Source organism: Aptenodytes patagonicus, chromosome W, assembly GCF_965638725.1.
Source record: "Aptenodytes patagonicus chromosome W, bAptPat1.pri.cur, whole genome shotgun sequence".
In the NCBI taxonomy this organism is placed as follows: Eukaryota; Metazoa; Chordata; class Aves; order Sphenisciformes; family Spheniscidae; genus Aptenodytes; species Aptenodytes patagonicus.
Genome location: NC_134981.1, coordinates 4,068,266 through 4,087,302, shown reverse-complemented (window position 1 = coordinate 4,087,302; position 19,037 = coordinate 4,068,266). Strand labels below are relative to the sequence as shown.

Below are 19,037 nucleotides of genomic sequence, written 5' to 3'. Positions count from 1 at the left end.
AGGGAAATCTTTATTAGCAACAAGTATGATGACAAAAATCATACTTGTTTTGAACATTTTAATAGAACTCATTGTGATAAAGTGGACTCCACCCATCTCCAAATCATTTGTTACAGTTAAGCCCACAGCCATGGTAAAAGGTCAATAACCATTTCCAATCCAACCCATGCCTCCTGATTCCAGTTGCTAATCTAGGCTCTTTGGCACAGATTATTTTCCATATCCAGTCTCTGTCTGAACAGAGAAGGTTTCCTCCACCTAGTACTATTAATACAGTTTTAGGGTCAGAGGTTGAGCACCACCACAGCTGGAAATAAATGCCCAAGCGTGGCATTAAAAATTCTTAGCAGAGCTTGAATGCTGCCAGAAGTTTGGACAATGCAGCTCAGCACATCCGTAACCTGAAAGGGAACATACAGCCCCGCAGGCCATCCTGCACCTTCACGATCACCATCTTCCCAGCTGTAGGTGAATGGTTTCTCTCTGTAGACCAAGTACTGCGACGGTATTGCGGTGCAAAACTAGCACGGTTGTTAGTCTGGCCTACCGCTAAAGAAAACGGTTCTCTGAAGCAGGCTGTCAAGACATACAAGACTTATCAGAACCTAGCTAAGTATTCAAGATTAAGTTAGCAAGGTCAAATAAAGTAAGATGCCATGATACGAATACAACAGGAGGGTGTCAGTGACAAAGAGAAGGAGGCAAGATGTGGTTAGCTGCATAAACATTTGAATATCATGCGAATACCCGCGATCACCTTGAACAGACTTCCTGCAAATAACTACCTAGAGTTGCTTTAGCTCATTTCCATAGCACTGGATTTTCAAATGGTGGCTTTCCAGTAAGTTGTCTGCAAATGCTATCAAAAGCCCTCAGACTGAGTCAAAAAAGTATACGTAAGAAAGCAGCACCAACTTCTAGCACCTTAAATTGCTTTTAAAGATCCGCTGTCCCTAGGTGGCAACAAACGTGGCACAAATTAAACAGATGAGATCAAATTCATTGAAATTTTTTTGGTGCCGTTTCAATTCTTGGATACATTGAAAGAAAACACAAGCAACATCCTGTTTAAGACATGTAGATACAATTTGTACATTGCACATATTTGAGTTTCAAGAAAGTCCTCTCATTCCTCGTGAGAGTCCAGATCTGAATTTTCAGCTTGTTCGTAACATAGCTGCATTAAACATTTATGAGAGAACTTCAGCTTTGCTTGGTTTTACACTCCAGGCAACTTCCTGAAGAGATAGGAAACAGGAAGTTGGGGCAGGAAACAAAAGGTCACTGATTTTATGTTTCAGTAAGGGTACAGGCTTTCGGGTGCGCTGTAGCACATTAGTCTTGGTATTTGTTTTGGGGTGGGGAAGAGGCAAAGGGGGGGAGGAGGAATTCTTTAAGAGTTCAATATTGTTAGGCTGTTCTTTTATACTAAAAAGACAAAACTGTATGCACACAATAGTAACAAATACACAAAGCAGACCTTCATTGGTTGTGAACTACAGATCAAAATGCTTTTTAAATCACTGTTTTGCAACTTAAAGTTTTCTCCACATACTACACATGGTGAGACTGAGAAGCAGTTTACTACTCAATCTCCAATAAACAGCATTTGGCAACCCCTATATGTTTGTAAAAGAGGCTTAAAGCATAAGGTGAAGGCCTACTTTGTACTCATTAGCATTTTGAATCTTAAATAAGCTATTGAAACCAAGTAAGCTGTTGTGAAACCACAGCAATGTGGTTTCACACAGGATCGTGTTCTGCAAACAACAGTGTTCAGGTATTTCCATTGGAATTAATACACAAAATCAACTAGTTTTAATTTATTGGTGCATCTTCCAATTAATTTGATTGCTTAGGAGGATGAAATTACCATCTTTGTTCCAGTGGCACAATGTTAAGTGTACTGTTTATGGTGGGAGTTAAGAAATACCTGGTATGTAATTGCTCTGTGGTTCAATTCCAGCTGGAAAGTTAGTGTTTTCAGGAATGGAATGGGTATAGTCATCGAGGGGCGGAAGCTCCGTTAGAATCTCAGTGTGCCGTGGCACTAGTACGGGAGGCAAGACTGGAAAAGCAAAATTTAAAGCGTTAGTAAGACCCTCAAAATACACACTTCTGTGAGCTAAAAGAAAAAAAAAGACAAATCTAAAGTATCTAACAATTTCTTCAGATGTTTTGAAATTTTCTGACTCTCAGCACTGCGAATACTGCAATTGTACTGCTAGTTACCGGAAGAAACAGATTCCTGAGGTGCCTCTTGAGTAAGACTATTCCACATTAGCAAAGGTAAGTCATCTCTATTCTCCTTGTCATGCCGGACCGTGCTTAGCCAGCTGGAAACTGCTAGTGGTACTGGAAGTGTTTATTGAGTTATCCAACACATTTGTAAAGGAAAAGATTTTTTCAGTACCTTTACCATTAAAAACTTCCAGGGGATGGTATTCTCAAAAGCTGTATCTCTAATCATCTTGTACTTCTGGCAAGAGAAAGCATCATCTTTCTCTGTTTTTCATTTAAAACGTTATGCTGAACAAGTACGTACAGATGCTGCTATAGAAAGTCAGAAGCAGTCTTCCTACCTGGTGTCTCCACTCTCTGGTAGTGGTAAGGGTTTACACATACTTCATCCTTTTTAAGATTAAAAGCATATTCACAGTTTTCAATTGCTTTAAGTTCATGGTGACTGTGAAGATCTGGCCAGCGCCACAAACGACAGTAAATAACATGCGGTAATCCTTTACGATGAGATACCTGTAGACGGCCATCGAGAGATCTATATGGGAAAGATGTTGAGAAGCATTTACAGACTGCATGCTGTCTCTTAATCGCTCAAGCAACAGTGTACACACATGGGATGGGTAGTTTATTCTCAGAATTCAGTGGATTGACACTGTTAGTGACATTTATACTCTTGTTAAAAGGCTTCAAATGTGATAAAAACGATGGTATCGAGCAGTGTCTTAAGTTATTTTTGAGCTGCTCAAATTATTGCCAGTGAATTTAGAGTTCATTAAAAGCCACTTTACCTCCAACCAAGTATTTAGGGTGATTGCTTCATATGCTTTTTTTTTTAAATGCAGAAGACAGTTGTTAAGAAAAAAAAAAGTCACACACTTAATAGTCCCTTCCACTGCTAAACCTCAAGGCTTTGCTGTGGCATGGATACTTTATGGCTTTAAGCACAAGAATTCCCACAGGACTGCAAATAAGCCTATAAGCAGTCAGCTGCCCAAGTGATCCACACGGCAGTATAACTGTAATGCAAAAAGCATGAATGCACATCTTGTAAGGGCTGTACAGTTTATCTTCGTGACTTCATCTGCCTTGCTACCAGCTGAAAACGTTTTGCTAGTTTTAAGACAGGCTGCATATGCTTACACAAATGCAGATGTTCATGATTGTTATGGGATGGGAGACAAACCTCAATACACAAATCAAGTAATGTGACATGAAAAAATAAAGACCCTGTTTAGAATTTGCCCACCATTAACTACTGAAGAATTTACAAACAATTCTTTAGTAGCTCGTATCTGAGCCAATTAGCAAGATTTAACTGAAAGCTTGTGGCGTACAAAGCAGTTTAAACTCTTTGTAAGATTAGGTCTAAGGAATTAAGTATCCCAACTTTGTTAATATAAATACCAAATCACATTAGAGCTTGCATTTAACAAGTCTTCCCATTCTTTCAATGGCACTGGCGTGAAAAAGGAATATTCCAGAATTAGAGTTTCATTGGTCAAAACATCAGCTGAGAACACTTGGATTTCTACACTGGCAAGCAAATATTTTAAAATGCTGTACCATGAGAGGCCTAGGAAGCATTTTAGTCTATTTTACAGCTAAAGCATCCCATTACAGACCCTCCAAAGCCAATCCCTCCCACAAGATTTCTATGATGCGAGAGAGGGCAGAATATTCACCTGGTTTGTTCAGAGAAGCTGTAAAGGCCTGTTGTATCCCACTGATCTATCGTGTTTGGTGTACTCAGTCCCCAAATTTCAGAGCAAGTGCTGTGCATAAATTGAAAACAAAAACAAAAAATTGATATGAATATGGAACATGGTTATTCAAAACACCATGATGTCAAACATGGAAAAATGTACAGAATACTTCCTTTCACATAGAAGATAGAGCATTGTTAGACTTGCATTTAAACTGACATCTCATGCTATATTTTCTATATGAAGGAGGCTATCAAAATGGAACACGTGATTCAAGGTAAATGGTAATGTTTTTAAAAGGTGAACAAGTTCTCTGGTTTTAAGTAGTCAATACAGTTGTAATGTTCCTTAAAACAGGCAAAACTTCCTCAGCCTAGCTCTTAACAAAATTCAGTTTTAAAGGGTAGTTTCTGGATTGGGTTTTTTGGTTTTGTTTGTTTTTAAACATAAGCTTCCTTAAGACTTCAAACAAAGGCCATGTGTATCTGAAACCGAACATCACAACCTAACTTTCAGGTACCACCACTTCAGCATTGATCTCTTTCTCCATGCATATACTAATTTGCTGCTTTTCCCAAAACAGGACAACAGGACTCTGAAGAAAAGCGCGTTGTAACCGATACTTCTGTTTTCTGTACTATCCTTGATTAAAAGACTGAATACTCTTTTCCACTGCATACAAAACACAGAATGTTTAACACAGTTTCACAGTACAGTATTTTAAGCCTTAACTATAGAATAACAAAACTTTAATTGCTAAATCAAGCAGGAGGAAAGGAAAGACAACTATTTCTTTACTGTTGTGATCTTGTCATTGAACCAATTTGGTGAAGAAAAAGGAGCCTCCATTGATAAGCACGAACTAAAAGCAGCAGCAGATTTAAGTAAAGCAAGAAACCAGCATGGGCTTGTAAACGGGCAGCGCGTTTTCAGAATCATAAATCAAGCTCAGCTCTATCACAGCTCTGTGACCACTGAAAACTGACGGTTTATTTTACATAAGTAACACACAACTAGACTTCGCACCTCAGAAATGAAGAGAATTTGGTTGACGAGCAACTTACAACTCCACTCCCTAATTACAAAGCCTGAAGTTTGACTGGCTGCTACATTACCTTTAAAGTTAATAGCCTCTGAAAAGTTGCAACAGAAAGAATCCAAGTTCACCAAACTCCTGGTTTTAAATACAGGCTTTGCTATTTAAATTTAAGCTATTAAGCTTAGCTGATACACTCCCAAGCTTGGATTGAGTGTTCAAGGAAAGAAAAGTGAAGCAGGTATTTTTATTTCTTGCCCCTACACAGGGAAAATTCATTAGTGTTATGAAACAAAAGAGCAGACACCACAGCACTGTACTTAAAACCACTTTCAGGGCTGACAACCACCTCAATTCCAGTGACTTTAATAAAACATGTGTGGGCTACTGACAGAGGGAACGAATGGTTCTCGTCCCCTTCTTGCTTTGTCCCACATGCCTCATTTCTAATGCCATTCCAGGGAGGCTGAAATGTCCATGCAATTGAGCAGCAACCCAAATCAACGGACTGGCTATCTGACCACAGAACATGTGGCTGAAAATTAATGTTTTGAGTTACTTTTCAGCCAGATCAGTTCTTCTATTCACTGTGGAGCTACACAAGCACTACGAAGGAGGAGCGAGAGTGTAATTTTGGGCAGCAGCCTGCATTTATCACAAATAAAACTGTTGAATAAAATATGGCCTTTGACATTTTACGGGTTATGGACACAAGTAAAATCTTGTACTAGATTGACTTTTTGTCTAGTAGAGAGCAGCAGAGCCACATGCAAAGGCCCATTCTCTGACATACATCCCGCTCTTCAAAAGAGCCAACTGTCCTGAAGAAGTTATATCCATCTCAGACACAGGCAGCATCACACATCTCCAGAAACAGAGCGGGCAGAAGAGGGATACTGACCATCACGGCATCAGTAAAGCCTGCAACCTCTCTTTTTCATATTCCGAAGACGCCTCCAGGATGGTGGGCTGCCAGAAGCCGCGTAAGGATTGAAATAGTTGCCCTGAAAACACACAGGCAGCCTGTGGGACATCAGGGAGCATCCCTGCGCCATACTGTGTCCTTAAATATGCACCACTACTGCTGGTAAGACAGATCATCACGCACATTAAAATTAGAAGAACAATCAGCAGACACAAAGCCTGCTGCATATTAATTGACACAGTCAGCTCTGACAGCTTACTACCTTTGAGCAATGGATCCTTTATACAAAGCAGTGCTCCAAAGCTGATGCTGTCACACAGATTACACGGTCCCAAAATCGTGGGGTGCATCACTGGTGTAAATGTGACATGCCACACAGTTGCTACGCAAGACTTAAGACAGCTTAAAGTAAAATTTTATAGCCCTTGATAAAGCACGATGAACAGGAACAGTATTTTATATTGCTAACCTCTTCTCTCTATAAATATTCAAACTATCAAAGCTGACAGCATATTCCATAACCTACGGAAAGACAAACAGTATCCTGAAGTGACTGTGTGACGGAGCCATAGCTTGCAATGAAACTCAGGACACCATGGAGGGAGGGCAGGCCAGGAGGTACAGAAAAAGTGATCAGTTAGAGCAAAACTTCTCCAATATTCAGCAGCTTACATGACATGCTGTCTTCTAGGATGTACGTATGCTTAGAGCTGGGATTAATATCAATGTTTTACTGGCTCATCTACACTAGGACTATACTCCAGTTCCAATAATCCACAATCAAACACTGAAGGGCCTGCAGGAAATCATCCTGTATGATCAATAAAGTCAGCTCAACACAGCTTTTGCTGTTCACTGGAAGAAACATCTGAGGAAATAAAGTGGTCTCCCCACTCTCCCGCTCACATAAAAGATCCACTGCCTAAAAGATGCAAGACCGTCCCCCCACCAAGTCACCCAGACAGTAAACTTAATATTCACGCACACGCATCCCAAATCAGAATGAAATTCCTCACAACCATAAAAAGCATACTTCATACACGGCACTTCCATGAAAGGCCACAGTATGTTCCTTCATACGCAAGCAATACCATGACGGAGGGCAGACACTCCTGCTCAACCCAGAAAGGTAGTGCCTGGAAAGAAGGTGACTGCATTCTGAAAGATATTTAAACAACCACTAAATCCATCTAAAAGGGAGACAAGAGGTACAGATTTTTCAGTAGTACAGAATTACTGCCCCAAAATAAATAGGAGGCATTCTCTCCTAAACCTACCTTTCTGAAGCGTCCCAAATCCCTTGTGATGTCAAGAGTCCTTCTATGCCTTAGTCCATAAAGAATTTGGAAGAATCAAGGACTAACATCTGTACTCATAAGTTAAGTCCTGTCTGGAAACATTCCCAGGCCCTGGAACATGATCATGTATGCTAGAAAGCAGCTAGGACATTCCCCAGCACTGGGCCGTGCCAATTACTGCTCTCCCACACAATTCCCAGGTTTGTGAGTCGCACACCATCGGGACCACTGGCACTGGGCAGTTCAGATGCAGCCACCCTGCCCTGGTAGCTAAGAGTTTAAGAGTATGGACGAGGCAGTCCTGAGCCAGTTGGCCACGGTGCCTGGGAACATTCCCAGGCACGTTTAATTTATGAGGAGGGAGGCAGCCAAGACATATCACCATTTCACCTTTAGAAAGCAGACTGCCCTCAAACCCAAGTCTAGAAGCACACTTTGGGCTTCATGTTTTACCAAACAGGGGTTTTTGGTTTTGAACTCACTGTATACTGCAGCACTGTATATCCTCCATCACTGTTTCCAAAATATAATTTGGCTCCTGCATCCAAGCTGTACTTAAATCTTTCCTGTGTAGACAGCACTTAAATATACTCCAAAATACAAGCTTACAGCTAATATACTTTCTCCCACCAGAGCAGACACTTTCATTACAAGGAACATTTTCATTGCTGTTCTCAAAACAATTTGTCTGTTGACAGAAACGAGGTCAACTATACAAAAGCTAATATTTTTATCTTTTCAACACTAGCTTAGATTAGCAAATCACCATGTTCTGTGGCCTCTAGCACTCCCAGAGCAAGCTTGCCTGAATACTAGATTGCTGCTTTTGCAGACCCCACAAAATAAGTGAATTTATTATAAGGGACTTCAGGGATATAAAGCACCAAATTGGCTCAGTTTCCCAGGTGTTTTGAAGTTCTAACAGAAGAAAACCATTTCCTAGAGAAAGAAGAAGTGCTCAAAGGATACTTGCAAGGAATAACAACTACTCTTTGAGACCCAGGGATTTTTAGGGAAAAGTCAAAGTCTAGCAGACATCTGGTTAAGCTGCACTAAACCTGGGACGACAACTGCAATTCCTATCTCGGGACTGACCAGAGGACTGATGTGGTGAAGAAAGGGTCAGACAAGTTATTCCTGGGTGGAATCAAAGCTACTTCCATCAAAGCCTTTCCCTAAGTGGAAAGGGTTGCAAGAGTTGGCATTTCAACCTGACTTTTCATCTGCTTATAAGGAGCAGCATCTCAGATGATATTGTACAATTCTGGCAAGAAGAATCTTTAATGTGGCTATCAGCATGCAACAGCACACAGTATGCCTTCACTTCTTCCATTTCATCATTTCCTTTAACAGGAAAGTCTGAGTTCCAAAAAACCCTACTCTGGGCAAGAAATTACCTAAACAGCAAAGAGCTGTAGCAATGCTTCACAATTTTGAGACAAAAAGTGCCAAAACTGCCTTTCTTTAGTAAGACAGAAAATACTGACACACACAAGAAAAATGTGGACACAGGAAAAACCTATATATCAAAGACAACCAAAAAGTATTTGTATTGCCTAGTCTACGTGTCACGGGTGATGTTGCCAATCAGCACCAACAGTGCAAACTATCTTACTGGAATAGTAGTAAGTCTACTACAAAACTGGACTATCAAATCTCTGTTCAAATACAGAGGAATTCTTGATCTGCCCCATGAAGAATGAACATGGACAAACGTGGTTTGTGCCACTCTCGTAAGTAAGCAATACGACTGCTTGCTTTAATGTATTATATACCTATTGGAGGAATCAAAGTCCATATCAAAATCCCTAATAACCACATATGAACTACATGGGATGAAACAGTCTAAAGTAACACACTATAGTCACACTCAAGAGTCCAAAAATACAGATGGACATCATCTCAACTGGAACACGCTGCCCAAAAATAGATTCTTATATTTGCAATACGATTAGGTGGCAAAGGACGCTGACCCATGTAGGTGAAAAAAGGAACAGGATAAGGCTGAACAGGATAAGATAACCATTGCCAACCAGCATATTAATGTTAGTCTGTGACAGTACGACCTCATCTTAGTGAATACAGAAAACCATTTGCATCCTGGCTTGCAGTGGCACTAATTCTGAATTAGAAACTTCAGCAGTTGGAGCTGCGGCTACACAGAACAATCCACAGTCCCCTCACTAATGTCCAGATGCCAACTAATAAAGCCACCTCAGGTTGGTACTCAACCTAGGCCACTTAATTAGGTTCAGTTTCTCAGCACAGTTAAAAGCCAGATGTACTGATTTGTAGATCCAAGCAAGTATGTGCAAGTACTGTCCAAACAGTCATGACCACAGCATCAAACTAGTGCCTACGCGTGGCACGGCACTGCACACACTCCAAGACACCCCTGTACTTTCCCCAAGCGCATTTGCAAAATAGAAGATACAGACAGGGATAAAGGTGGTAGGTCTCGTCAATAATACTCCAGTTTTACAGAGATGCTGTTTTATTTGAGGCTATAGTTGAAAGAACCCGAAGCCAGCAGAGTTTTAAACAGTACCCTACGTGCACCAAAACTGTCACACACACAATTAGGCTGGTACCTGTATATTCCAGGCTGTTGCTACTATGAATTTATTACCAGTTTTTACTGAGACACAGAATGAACAAAGCAACTATCCTACCACTAACACTATTTACAGTATTGGCAATGCTGCATGCTCTAGGTACTTTTTGTACTAAATAAAGTGCTTGCAACAAGTACAATATCAGATGAAAGCAGACAGAACCACTTCAAAGATATTTACATACAAAGTACCAGAAACTTTATACAGAAGGTGTTAAATATCATCACAATTCATATATAACTACAATTCCACTTTCTTCTTCAAAGTCTTGCAAAGAAGTGGAACACCTCTAAAGGAGCTAAAAGGCACAGAGGTCAGTTGACAGCCTCCTCTTTACCTGAAGTGGTAGCACTAGAAAGACAACAAATAAAACCTGAAATGCAAATTGCATTACGCTAGTCAAAGCCCATATTATACAGGAGTCATTATAGAATGGTCTTGGACATTTAACTTGCTTTTTTGTGAAGTATTACACTAGCCCCTAACATTCTTCCGGAATCTTTCAGATCTTTCAGAATCTACAGCCACTAACAAGTCTGCAAGTCCACGTTCAAGGCAATCTTCTCCATTTGTCTTTCTTCTACATCTTACAATCACGAGCCTTTCTTCCACTGAATCTGATTTGTTTGTCCCTACATTTTCTGAGGCATTTGCAGTGCTGGAGCTGTGACTGAAATGAAAAATAATTTCAGTAAACTGTGATAGTACCCCATCTATCTGTTTTAAAATGGGAGATGAGAATGAAAGTTAGTTTTCAAATTCTAGAATTCTCATGCAAAATCTTCCCTACCGATGTGAGACTGACATTTGTTTTCACTCACGTTTTCGCTCAAAGACTAAACAAGAAAAATGCAATAACAACAGAAAAGAATATAATGTTTTCACTTGAACTAGAAAAGTTACTTCGCACACAAACACTTTTATACCAGCCTAATATTTACAGGACTTACTACCTTGACTGAGATTTTGTCAAGGGGGCAGAGAAGAGTTGCACAATTTGCTTCAAGAGCTACACCAAGCTATCCAAAAATGGAGTTACAGCAGTAAGAAATGGTCACTAGATTTATGGAATTCCATTTTCTCATAACAAATGGGCAAATGACATTGCTTTAACATTGCTCATGACTGCTTCTGTAAAAGTTGCCTGAGAAAACAGGTTATAGTCTATAGATTGAAGATCAGTACCTTGCATACTAACTTTTTCTGTGTTTGTTTTAAATCTTACTATGTAAGATCTTAGATCCAAGACTTTATACAGCAACATACTGAGCAGGAAACCAAGGCAGGAACACTGCTATATTGACTTGGGCTCTGGTTCCTCACTGGTGTAGCTGGACTGAGGTTCACTCCTGTGACGACAGTCCATTACTCCACTGATACTAACTTTGAGAAAAGGATTGACTGATGGATTAAAGAAGAGAGTCCTTCCTCTCATACCAGTTATCTTCCTCCTGACGCAACTGGGGCTCAAGAACCTGTAAAGCTGGGAGGGACACGTACCAAACCTTTGGAACTACCTCAGAGAGGATCTCGAAGACAACAGTAACAGGAAAGACTGATTTAAAAGGCTTAGGTGTAATACAGATGAATCAAAGTCAGCAACTGAAGAAGTTCGTTGGCTTACATATAGTATTGTATTCAGCACAGACGACAGTTCCTACCAAATCTGCCTGATCATGGTTTCCTTAATTCTGGGTTTCAAATGAAAATATGTGTAGCTGCTTTTATAGTCTGACTTGACAGTCCTTTCTATATACTGGCAATTAGCATTTCTCCCTACTACAGCCTAAAATGTCTACGTACCAGCCAGCAGCAATCCTAATTATGCTACCTGTCTTTGCAAACAGCACCTCAGCTAGCTGTATAGCCAGTTGGCTGAACAAAAGCTTCCTGTAAAATGTAGTATGGCTGACCTAAGTATCTCAACTACTAAATGTAGGGTACTCATGGTTTCTTTTCCCCATGCTGAGGGGGCCAGGGAAAAGGTTATTTGCACTATGCTCACTTGGAAAACATGAGAGATCTGCAATAACAATGCAAATGCTAACTTACTTTCATGAGCTATCTACCCTACTCCTCTTTTAATCCTACATCATTGGTCAGAATTGACCAATCTTTTTGCTTGCATCTCCATCATCCCATATTACGGTGACAAAGTGTCACCTACTCACTCAAATGTACATAACCAGGCATTCACATTCATCAAATGGCATGATTCAAAGCTACAGCAGTTCATTCCTGCTTGTGAATGATGTGAAGTAACACATTTTTCTTGCAACAGAAAATGTAAAGATTCAGTAATTCAGTATGAAATAATGATTTTTCTTCTAAGCACCTGCTAGAGGGATGAGCTAATATCTTGACTAATGCCTAATAAAAAGCACAAGTGTGAATTCCTCTTAAAAACAATTTACACAGGTCACAGTGGCACTCATCCTTAAGAGGAACATCGACAAGATTCTTCCATGGAAACCATTCTGTGATAGACATTGGGGTAGAAAAGCAGACACCTAGAAAAGTTCTGTTAAAAGGGTAGTATTAGCAACCAGATTAAAAGGATATTTACACATGTTATAAGTACAGGTGGGCAGTTAGTTTGCTTACAGATTCTTCTATTCTTCAAAGGAGAAACAGAACCTGTTAAGTCTAGGAAAAGGATATTAAGTAATGTCTAAAAGAGCCCTGGACTCCAGAAAAGAAAGCTCTTACAGAACTGAAAGCACAGGTTTCTCTCTCAGTACAAACTCAACAATAGTAAAACTGGCAGCTGGGGCACTCGGCTCCCACAATTATGAGTGCTTCCCCAAGTGCCTCTAACCCCTTAGATTTACTTTTATTTAAGCAATTGGTCTTACATACGTAAGAAAAAAAAAAAAGCCTTATTTGCCCTCTCCCCCAGCATCCAAAAGCAGACTTTTTCTTCAAGGATATGCAATACAGAAAGATTACTTGCTCAAAACAGTAACTGTACCTTCTCTCCCTGCCTCCCTCCTCCCCCCCCCCCCCCCCCCCACATTCAGGACATACTACGTCCAAGAAAGAAATGCTTATGTATGTGCATATTTAGTGGAATATAAACCAGGAACCATTACACAAGATCTTGTAATCAGAACCCTTTTATGAATAAAGTTTACGTAGAATTTTTTGCAATACATTCAAAATCATTACATCAAATACAAAATGCAGCATCTGAACTGAGGAAAATGACTTAAGTAACCTTCCTTATAAATGGATGTATGCTAAAAAATTAACACATAGCCAGAAAAGCAGGAGGGACAGGATACAATTAACCTCTCTAACACTGTGGGAAAAGAAAAAAAAGTAATTGAACAACTCCCATTTACTTCAGCTTAAACTTTAAGGATGTCCACAGGGGACGCAAAAGTGGAACATGAGGTACAAAAGATACTCTGTTACAGCCTAACATCTGAGCCGCCCATTGCTCATTTCAGGGCCAGTAGCTAGTTTCTTCCAGTTTTGCAGAGTGCCAGGCCAACAAGTCATCTTGATGAACAGTATATGCTTCTGTTGCTTTTTCTAAAGGCACACTTCTTCCTGGTCACATGTTCAACAAACTGCCTACAAAGGCAAAAATACAGATATAAGGCAGGCCTCTTCAAAGCACTTTATCCTCATCCCTTCTCCCAAATCCTGACATGCTATCCCAGGCACTGTCAGACAAAATAAAGCAGCCAACAATCAGTGTTACCTTTATTTTTCTCTCGATGCTAGGAGATGCTCGAAGGATAGCACCTCAGAGTTCAAGAGCAATTTTTCCAGGATGCCATGGAAACCAAGCAGAAGTAAAATATTTATTTCTTTTCTTGTTGTCCATATGGCCTGTTCCGATGCAGATCCTATCAAGGAGTCTTTACTCTCTGTTCAAAGTCAGGTGGAGAGCAGCCTGCAAACTTGTAAGCTTCTAAATGGCAAGGTCAAGCAGCACAGAGATGGTGTTCAGGACTAAGAAATAAAAGGCATGCAGTACAGCTCGGCCTCCCTTAAGAGTCAGCAGGGAGCTGGCCACAAGTCTTATGCTAGAGACTGAAGACAGGGAGCATGCAAAAGCAGCCTATGGAAATCATGAGCTAACAGCTTTGCTGGGAAACTTGCCCTACAGTTCCCCACTCCCAATATAACACCACAGCTTTTAGCAGCTGCAGTTTGTATCTCAAACTCTGAAGCAGTCTTACTGGAGATAAGATGAACCACAACACAGATTTACTCCCCCCAGTCATATGTTCAAAAAAAGCCATCAAAAACAGTGACTTGTAGATGCCCTGCATCTAGTGTGGACGACATACGTACAACAGCATTCACAATGGCAGCTCCCCAGAGACTAACAAGGCAGGACAAAAAAACCCCCAAACAACAACAACAAAAAAAGAAGAGACTATCATGTGGATCCACAAGCTCTGAGGACATGGTTGTTTGTACATTAAGATGGCATTCTTGAAATGATAACTTGGAATTCCTACACTGCTTTCATTTGTTACACTATCATTTCCAATAAAGGCTTTCTGATTGCTGTATTATTTTGCAGTTTCTTACAGTATCTTCAGAAATGTAAATACAGCGCTTCAACTGATATAGAAGTTTGCAAGTTTGAAATTCCCACAGCTGAAAGTACTGTGTTCATTACATGTCTGAGCAAACTCATGTTGAAGATAAGGTATCTGTATTTCATTTGAGAACATCACACTTGAAAATGTCTTTGGACTTTCTGACAAAAGCTTTCCAGAGAACACAAGACCACCACCTCCTGAAAGAAATAAAGGATCAGAACTCTGTTATCGGAGTAAAGGAAACACAACCAGGAACACACGCTCCAAAAACGTCCATTTAGGAAAAGAATCAGAGCTCCAGGTAGCTAGCGAGACGTTGCACCACATCATGTAGCAGGCAGCTATGAAGCAAGTATGTTCAGCAGCTCAGTCTAGCTGAGAAATCACCATCTGTTCTTCACTCTCATTATACCATGCCTATGAAAACAGTTGATCAAGCAATCCCTTTCTAATATTTAAATTGCCACTGAAATGCTCCAACTAAAGAGACAGATGACTAGCATGGTCTTCCAGACTGGGAACAATGTCAAGCTGTTAAATACCTTTTACTTGCAAGTTACATAAGGAACGAACAACTTAACAGATTCATCTCAATTTCATTTCACACCACATGTGGTTACTTTTTCTTTTTTCTGTTTTGTATTAGTAAGCAATATCATGCAGTGAGTTAAGATGACACCCAATGCAGTTTCACAGATTAACGTTCTGTATGATCCTTTAACAGATCCAGAAGTATCAAAGGACAAAGTATCTTTATAGGAAGACATATCCATCACAATACTGGCTGATCTATCCACAACAAATTGGTTTGTTAACAGCAGATAGCAATCTCATAGAAGATCACACTTTCAAGACATAAACAGAGCTCGGCATACACATTTCAGGACTAGCACCAGACAGACATTAAAAAATGACCTTTATCTCAAGTTCTCTAACCGCTATTAGTCATAGTAGGTGCAGTGAAAGCTTTTCCCACAAGCTAACAGGTACAGCTACCAAGGGCTAAGTCAAATAATTTTTCTCAAGTAGTCCGTCATCCTCCAAGTGGGTGAGCGGTTGATGCTACCGCATGAGTGGGCTGTTTTGCAACTGATGGGCAGCTGAAAAAAAGATGTGACATTTTGACTAACCTCAAACTAGTGAGTATTTGGGGTAGTGAGAGGGAGGGATTAGCTCTGCAAGACACGTATCTTATCCATGTTCCTTGGAAAATATGCTAACATGGCAAAAACTTAGAACAACAGTTACAGGATCTTTTAATACCTCATTTCAAGCTGAAGCTGCCTCTGGACAGCTTCCCCTATGAATTACACACCCATCTCGAGAAACCCAGGGAGACAAGTGAACACAGAATATATAGTGTAATTATATATAAAGTGCTCAATGCAGGGAAGCCACTACTCCACGCCAGAACGACCCCTGTTGCAGCCCAAGCCATGTATACCTAGCAGAAAATTGGTGAAACAGAGAATACATTGAACTTGACCCATGTCCAAACAAGAGACTATCTCTAAAAATGAAAATTCAAAGAAACATCAAGTATCATATAGCTAAGGCATGCAGTGTTTCCTATAAGATATTTCAAATGAAGTTAAGGTTTGAGCCATAGAGGAAGCTTCCCCAAGCGACGTATTGAGGAAGAGAACAGAATGGTACTTTGGCCATGACTGTTACGTCATTTTGATAAATATGTAAATACAAAAATTAAGTCTGACAATGACGTTACCTTCACTCACAGCAATGCCCATATTTTATGAGAATTGAAGAAAATTCACAACTAGCAAGGAAGCCATAAAAGGCTTGAAGAGTTTCAGCGTTCAGGTACAAGAAAGCAGTATTTAATTTTTAAAATGAACTTAGCATGTTTGCTGAGATACTATATTGCCTTATGTGCTTAGCAAAGGCAAAATCAAGAGAGACTTAATAGCTAAGGTGCCTAACTACAGGCCTCTGCTCTCCTCAGGCCCAGAACAGAATACTGGACCCCCCATTAGATACTACTGACAGAAAATCTGAGTATGCAGGGGACACCCCTACAACAAGAATCAAAATCTATTTTCTGAGCTTCGCTGCCCAGAGCTAGACAGAAAGGAATTGTTAAGATCATGGACAAGTCCTGAGGTCTTCGGCATCTTGCTCACGATCCACACCCAGAACACGCATCTGAAGGCGATGCCCACAAGCACTCTTGCCTCACATGCAATTGCTTAACAGTTAAAGCACTTTCCCAGGACATCCAACAGTTTCTTTTCGTCACTCCACCTAACAGGAGTCAACCCTGATCTACCACCATCTGCCCTCTGCTGAGGTGGCAGTTGCCCTGCTCTCTCTCCCTGTCCTACTGCAGCCAAAAAGATGAGAGTTTCAAAGGCTTGAGGAACATTAGCGTTCAAGTAAACGGTTATGTGGCTTCTCGCTGCAAGGAGAGCTGCTTAAATCCTTCTTGGAATGTCTGTGGTTATTGGCCAGAACGTTGAAGGGTTCCCACATGATGAACAGACACGCTGACACTGTGCTCCAGTAAAAACGTCTTCCCATCATTGAACAGACTATTACAGACAGCATTTTTAAAATGGCTGCCACCAATGCAGCTTGCAACAGGCACCATCACTTTAGTAGGCCTTCTGTTCTCCTACTATATTCATCTAATTAAGACATATAGGGGATAGCAAAACATTGATTTTTGGTTACTAACTGTGCTTAGACAAGGAATCAAGTCTGCAAGACAGGTACATGGGACAGAGTCAGAACATTACACAGAAAATTTAAATACAAAGGAACTAAAAAGGTATTTTCATTATTAGCTTTGTGGAATTCATCAGAACGGACACACTTGAATTCCTCCCTGATACGGCCCTTAAGTTTCTATTCAAGTCTCCCCCACTATAACAGAAGGGGTGATTTGTTACAGAAAGATGTAAAGACCTATCAATAAGCTTTGGCAGTTGGATGCTGCGCTGCTGTAAGCTTACACAAACACAGCAAGGTTCAGAAGTGGTTCTTGGAAAAATGTAGTCGGAGTCCATGAAATTCACATTTGAGTTGTCTGCTAAAGAAAAGAGACTTTTTCAACCAAAGACTCAAGAGTCAAACACTATTTCAAACGCAACTTTCCATGCCACAAAGCTGAAAGAGTCCACATTCTTTGTTCAAAATTTCAAAACTACAGCACGAGTTAAAATTATTTCAAGTATCAACAGAGGAACTTGACTTGAAGCCTCCCACAAAACTAAGAGGAAGTGAAGACCAGTTCTGGGATGTAACTCACCAATTCAACTAAACAGTAACTTTGAAATTCTGCATTTAAGCAAAACTCAGAGTTTGCTTCTTTTGCATCAGGCTTTTCTCTATCCAGTACCTAAGAAAAGATAACCCAAGCATCCAAAGAAATGGTCGGTTTACCTACAGTTACAGGCAAAGACTCTAAATGAAAACTTTCAATTCTTGACCTCTTGAAACTTGCTTGTACATTTCGGAATAAAAAGCCACAATTTGGGGGATCTTTTCTGAACAAACGCTGAAGTCAGATTACTGTGCAGCACTTGTCCAAGGGGATTTCCCCAATCTCATTGTTCTTCTGCCAGTTTTGAAGCATATGCAGCGAGATGTGAACTTACTCCAGCTCCCGATTGTTCTCTTGTATCCTGCCGGTCTGCTTCAAACAATGCAGCATGACAGAAGCCAACAAAAGCTGTTCATGATGAGACTACGGCATTGCATACAGTAAATTTTAGAAGTTTTCCACCAATCAGCACTGCAACCAAGTCAGAGTAAGTGAACAGAAACAAGTAGTAAACAAGACACAGGAAATTACTTTTATTAAATTAGCAGGTGTAGATTACAAGCAGGATTAAATCAGCAGGGAACCCGTTAACTAGCTATTTGTGTTCAAAGCTGCAGCAGTAAAAGAACTGCAGTATGTTGTTTATCCTATAAATTCTTCCTAGGCTAACAGCCTGAGCTACACAATTGGGAAGGCTTTCCTGCAAAATTGCTCTGGTTATCATAAAACATTCACACTAGTGAAAACAGCACTCAGGTGTTTTGTTACAGTACCAAGAAAACTAAATTGGCTGACTTCTACAAAAGAAGAATATAATGAGGAAAAGAATCTTTGCCACACTGAATAGTTGGCCTGATATAAAGACACTAATTACTACAGTAAGCCAGGGAATAGTTTAGCATTGACTTGGGCTGACTAAAGCCCCAATTCCTTTATTGGAGAAAAATAAGTACTATTTATGAGATAATTTGGGGCTCAATACTGACAATAAAGCACAGTCAACTTATTTTTCTTGAGTGACCAACATGTCTTCTTAACGGCAGCATGAAGTGTCAGATACAGATATTATTCTTCCTAGTTAGAGCTTTGTACCTGGATCCACTGAGCAGGTAAGTCACTAAAGTAATCACAAGTAGCTATTTTTCACGTGCTTAAAATTCAACAGCCCCAGCATCGGTTGTTAACCTGCCAAACAATTAATGGCATAATAATCAAGCAAGCTTTAACAGTTATTTTTGGTTCTGACTTTTCCTGCTTCTTACCATTAAGGCAATCCTAATGAGGAGCAACAGTAACTTGAAGCTAAAAAACTTCCACAAATTCCAACAACTTTTCACCCCTAAATTTGCTTTCCATATCACTGATATTCCA

General features: G+C 40.2%; 1 protein-coding gene across 3 annotated transcripts in view; it reads right to left on the bottom strand.

The window, feature by feature from the left end:
* The window catches only part of LOC143171883 (mothers against decapentaplegic homolog 2), a 52,445-nt gene that overhangs the window by 11,634 nt on the left and 21,774 nt on the right, over nt 1-19,037 (bottom strand). For 2 of the 3 annotated variants that reach the window (XM_076361018.1, XM_076361020.1), the window contains exons 3-5: nt 3,924-4,013; nt 2,583-2,776; nt 1,934-2,068 (exon numbers count right to left, since the gene is read on the bottom strand). In XM_076361018.1, coding sequence (XP_076217133.1) covers nt 1,934-2,068; nt 2,583-2,776; nt 3,924-4,013 — 419 coding nt within the window. The remainder of the gene's footprint in view (nt 1-1,933; nt 2,069-2,582; nt 2,777-3,923; nt 4,014-19,037) is intronic. The other variant, XM_076361019.1, reaches the window with a different exon arrangement.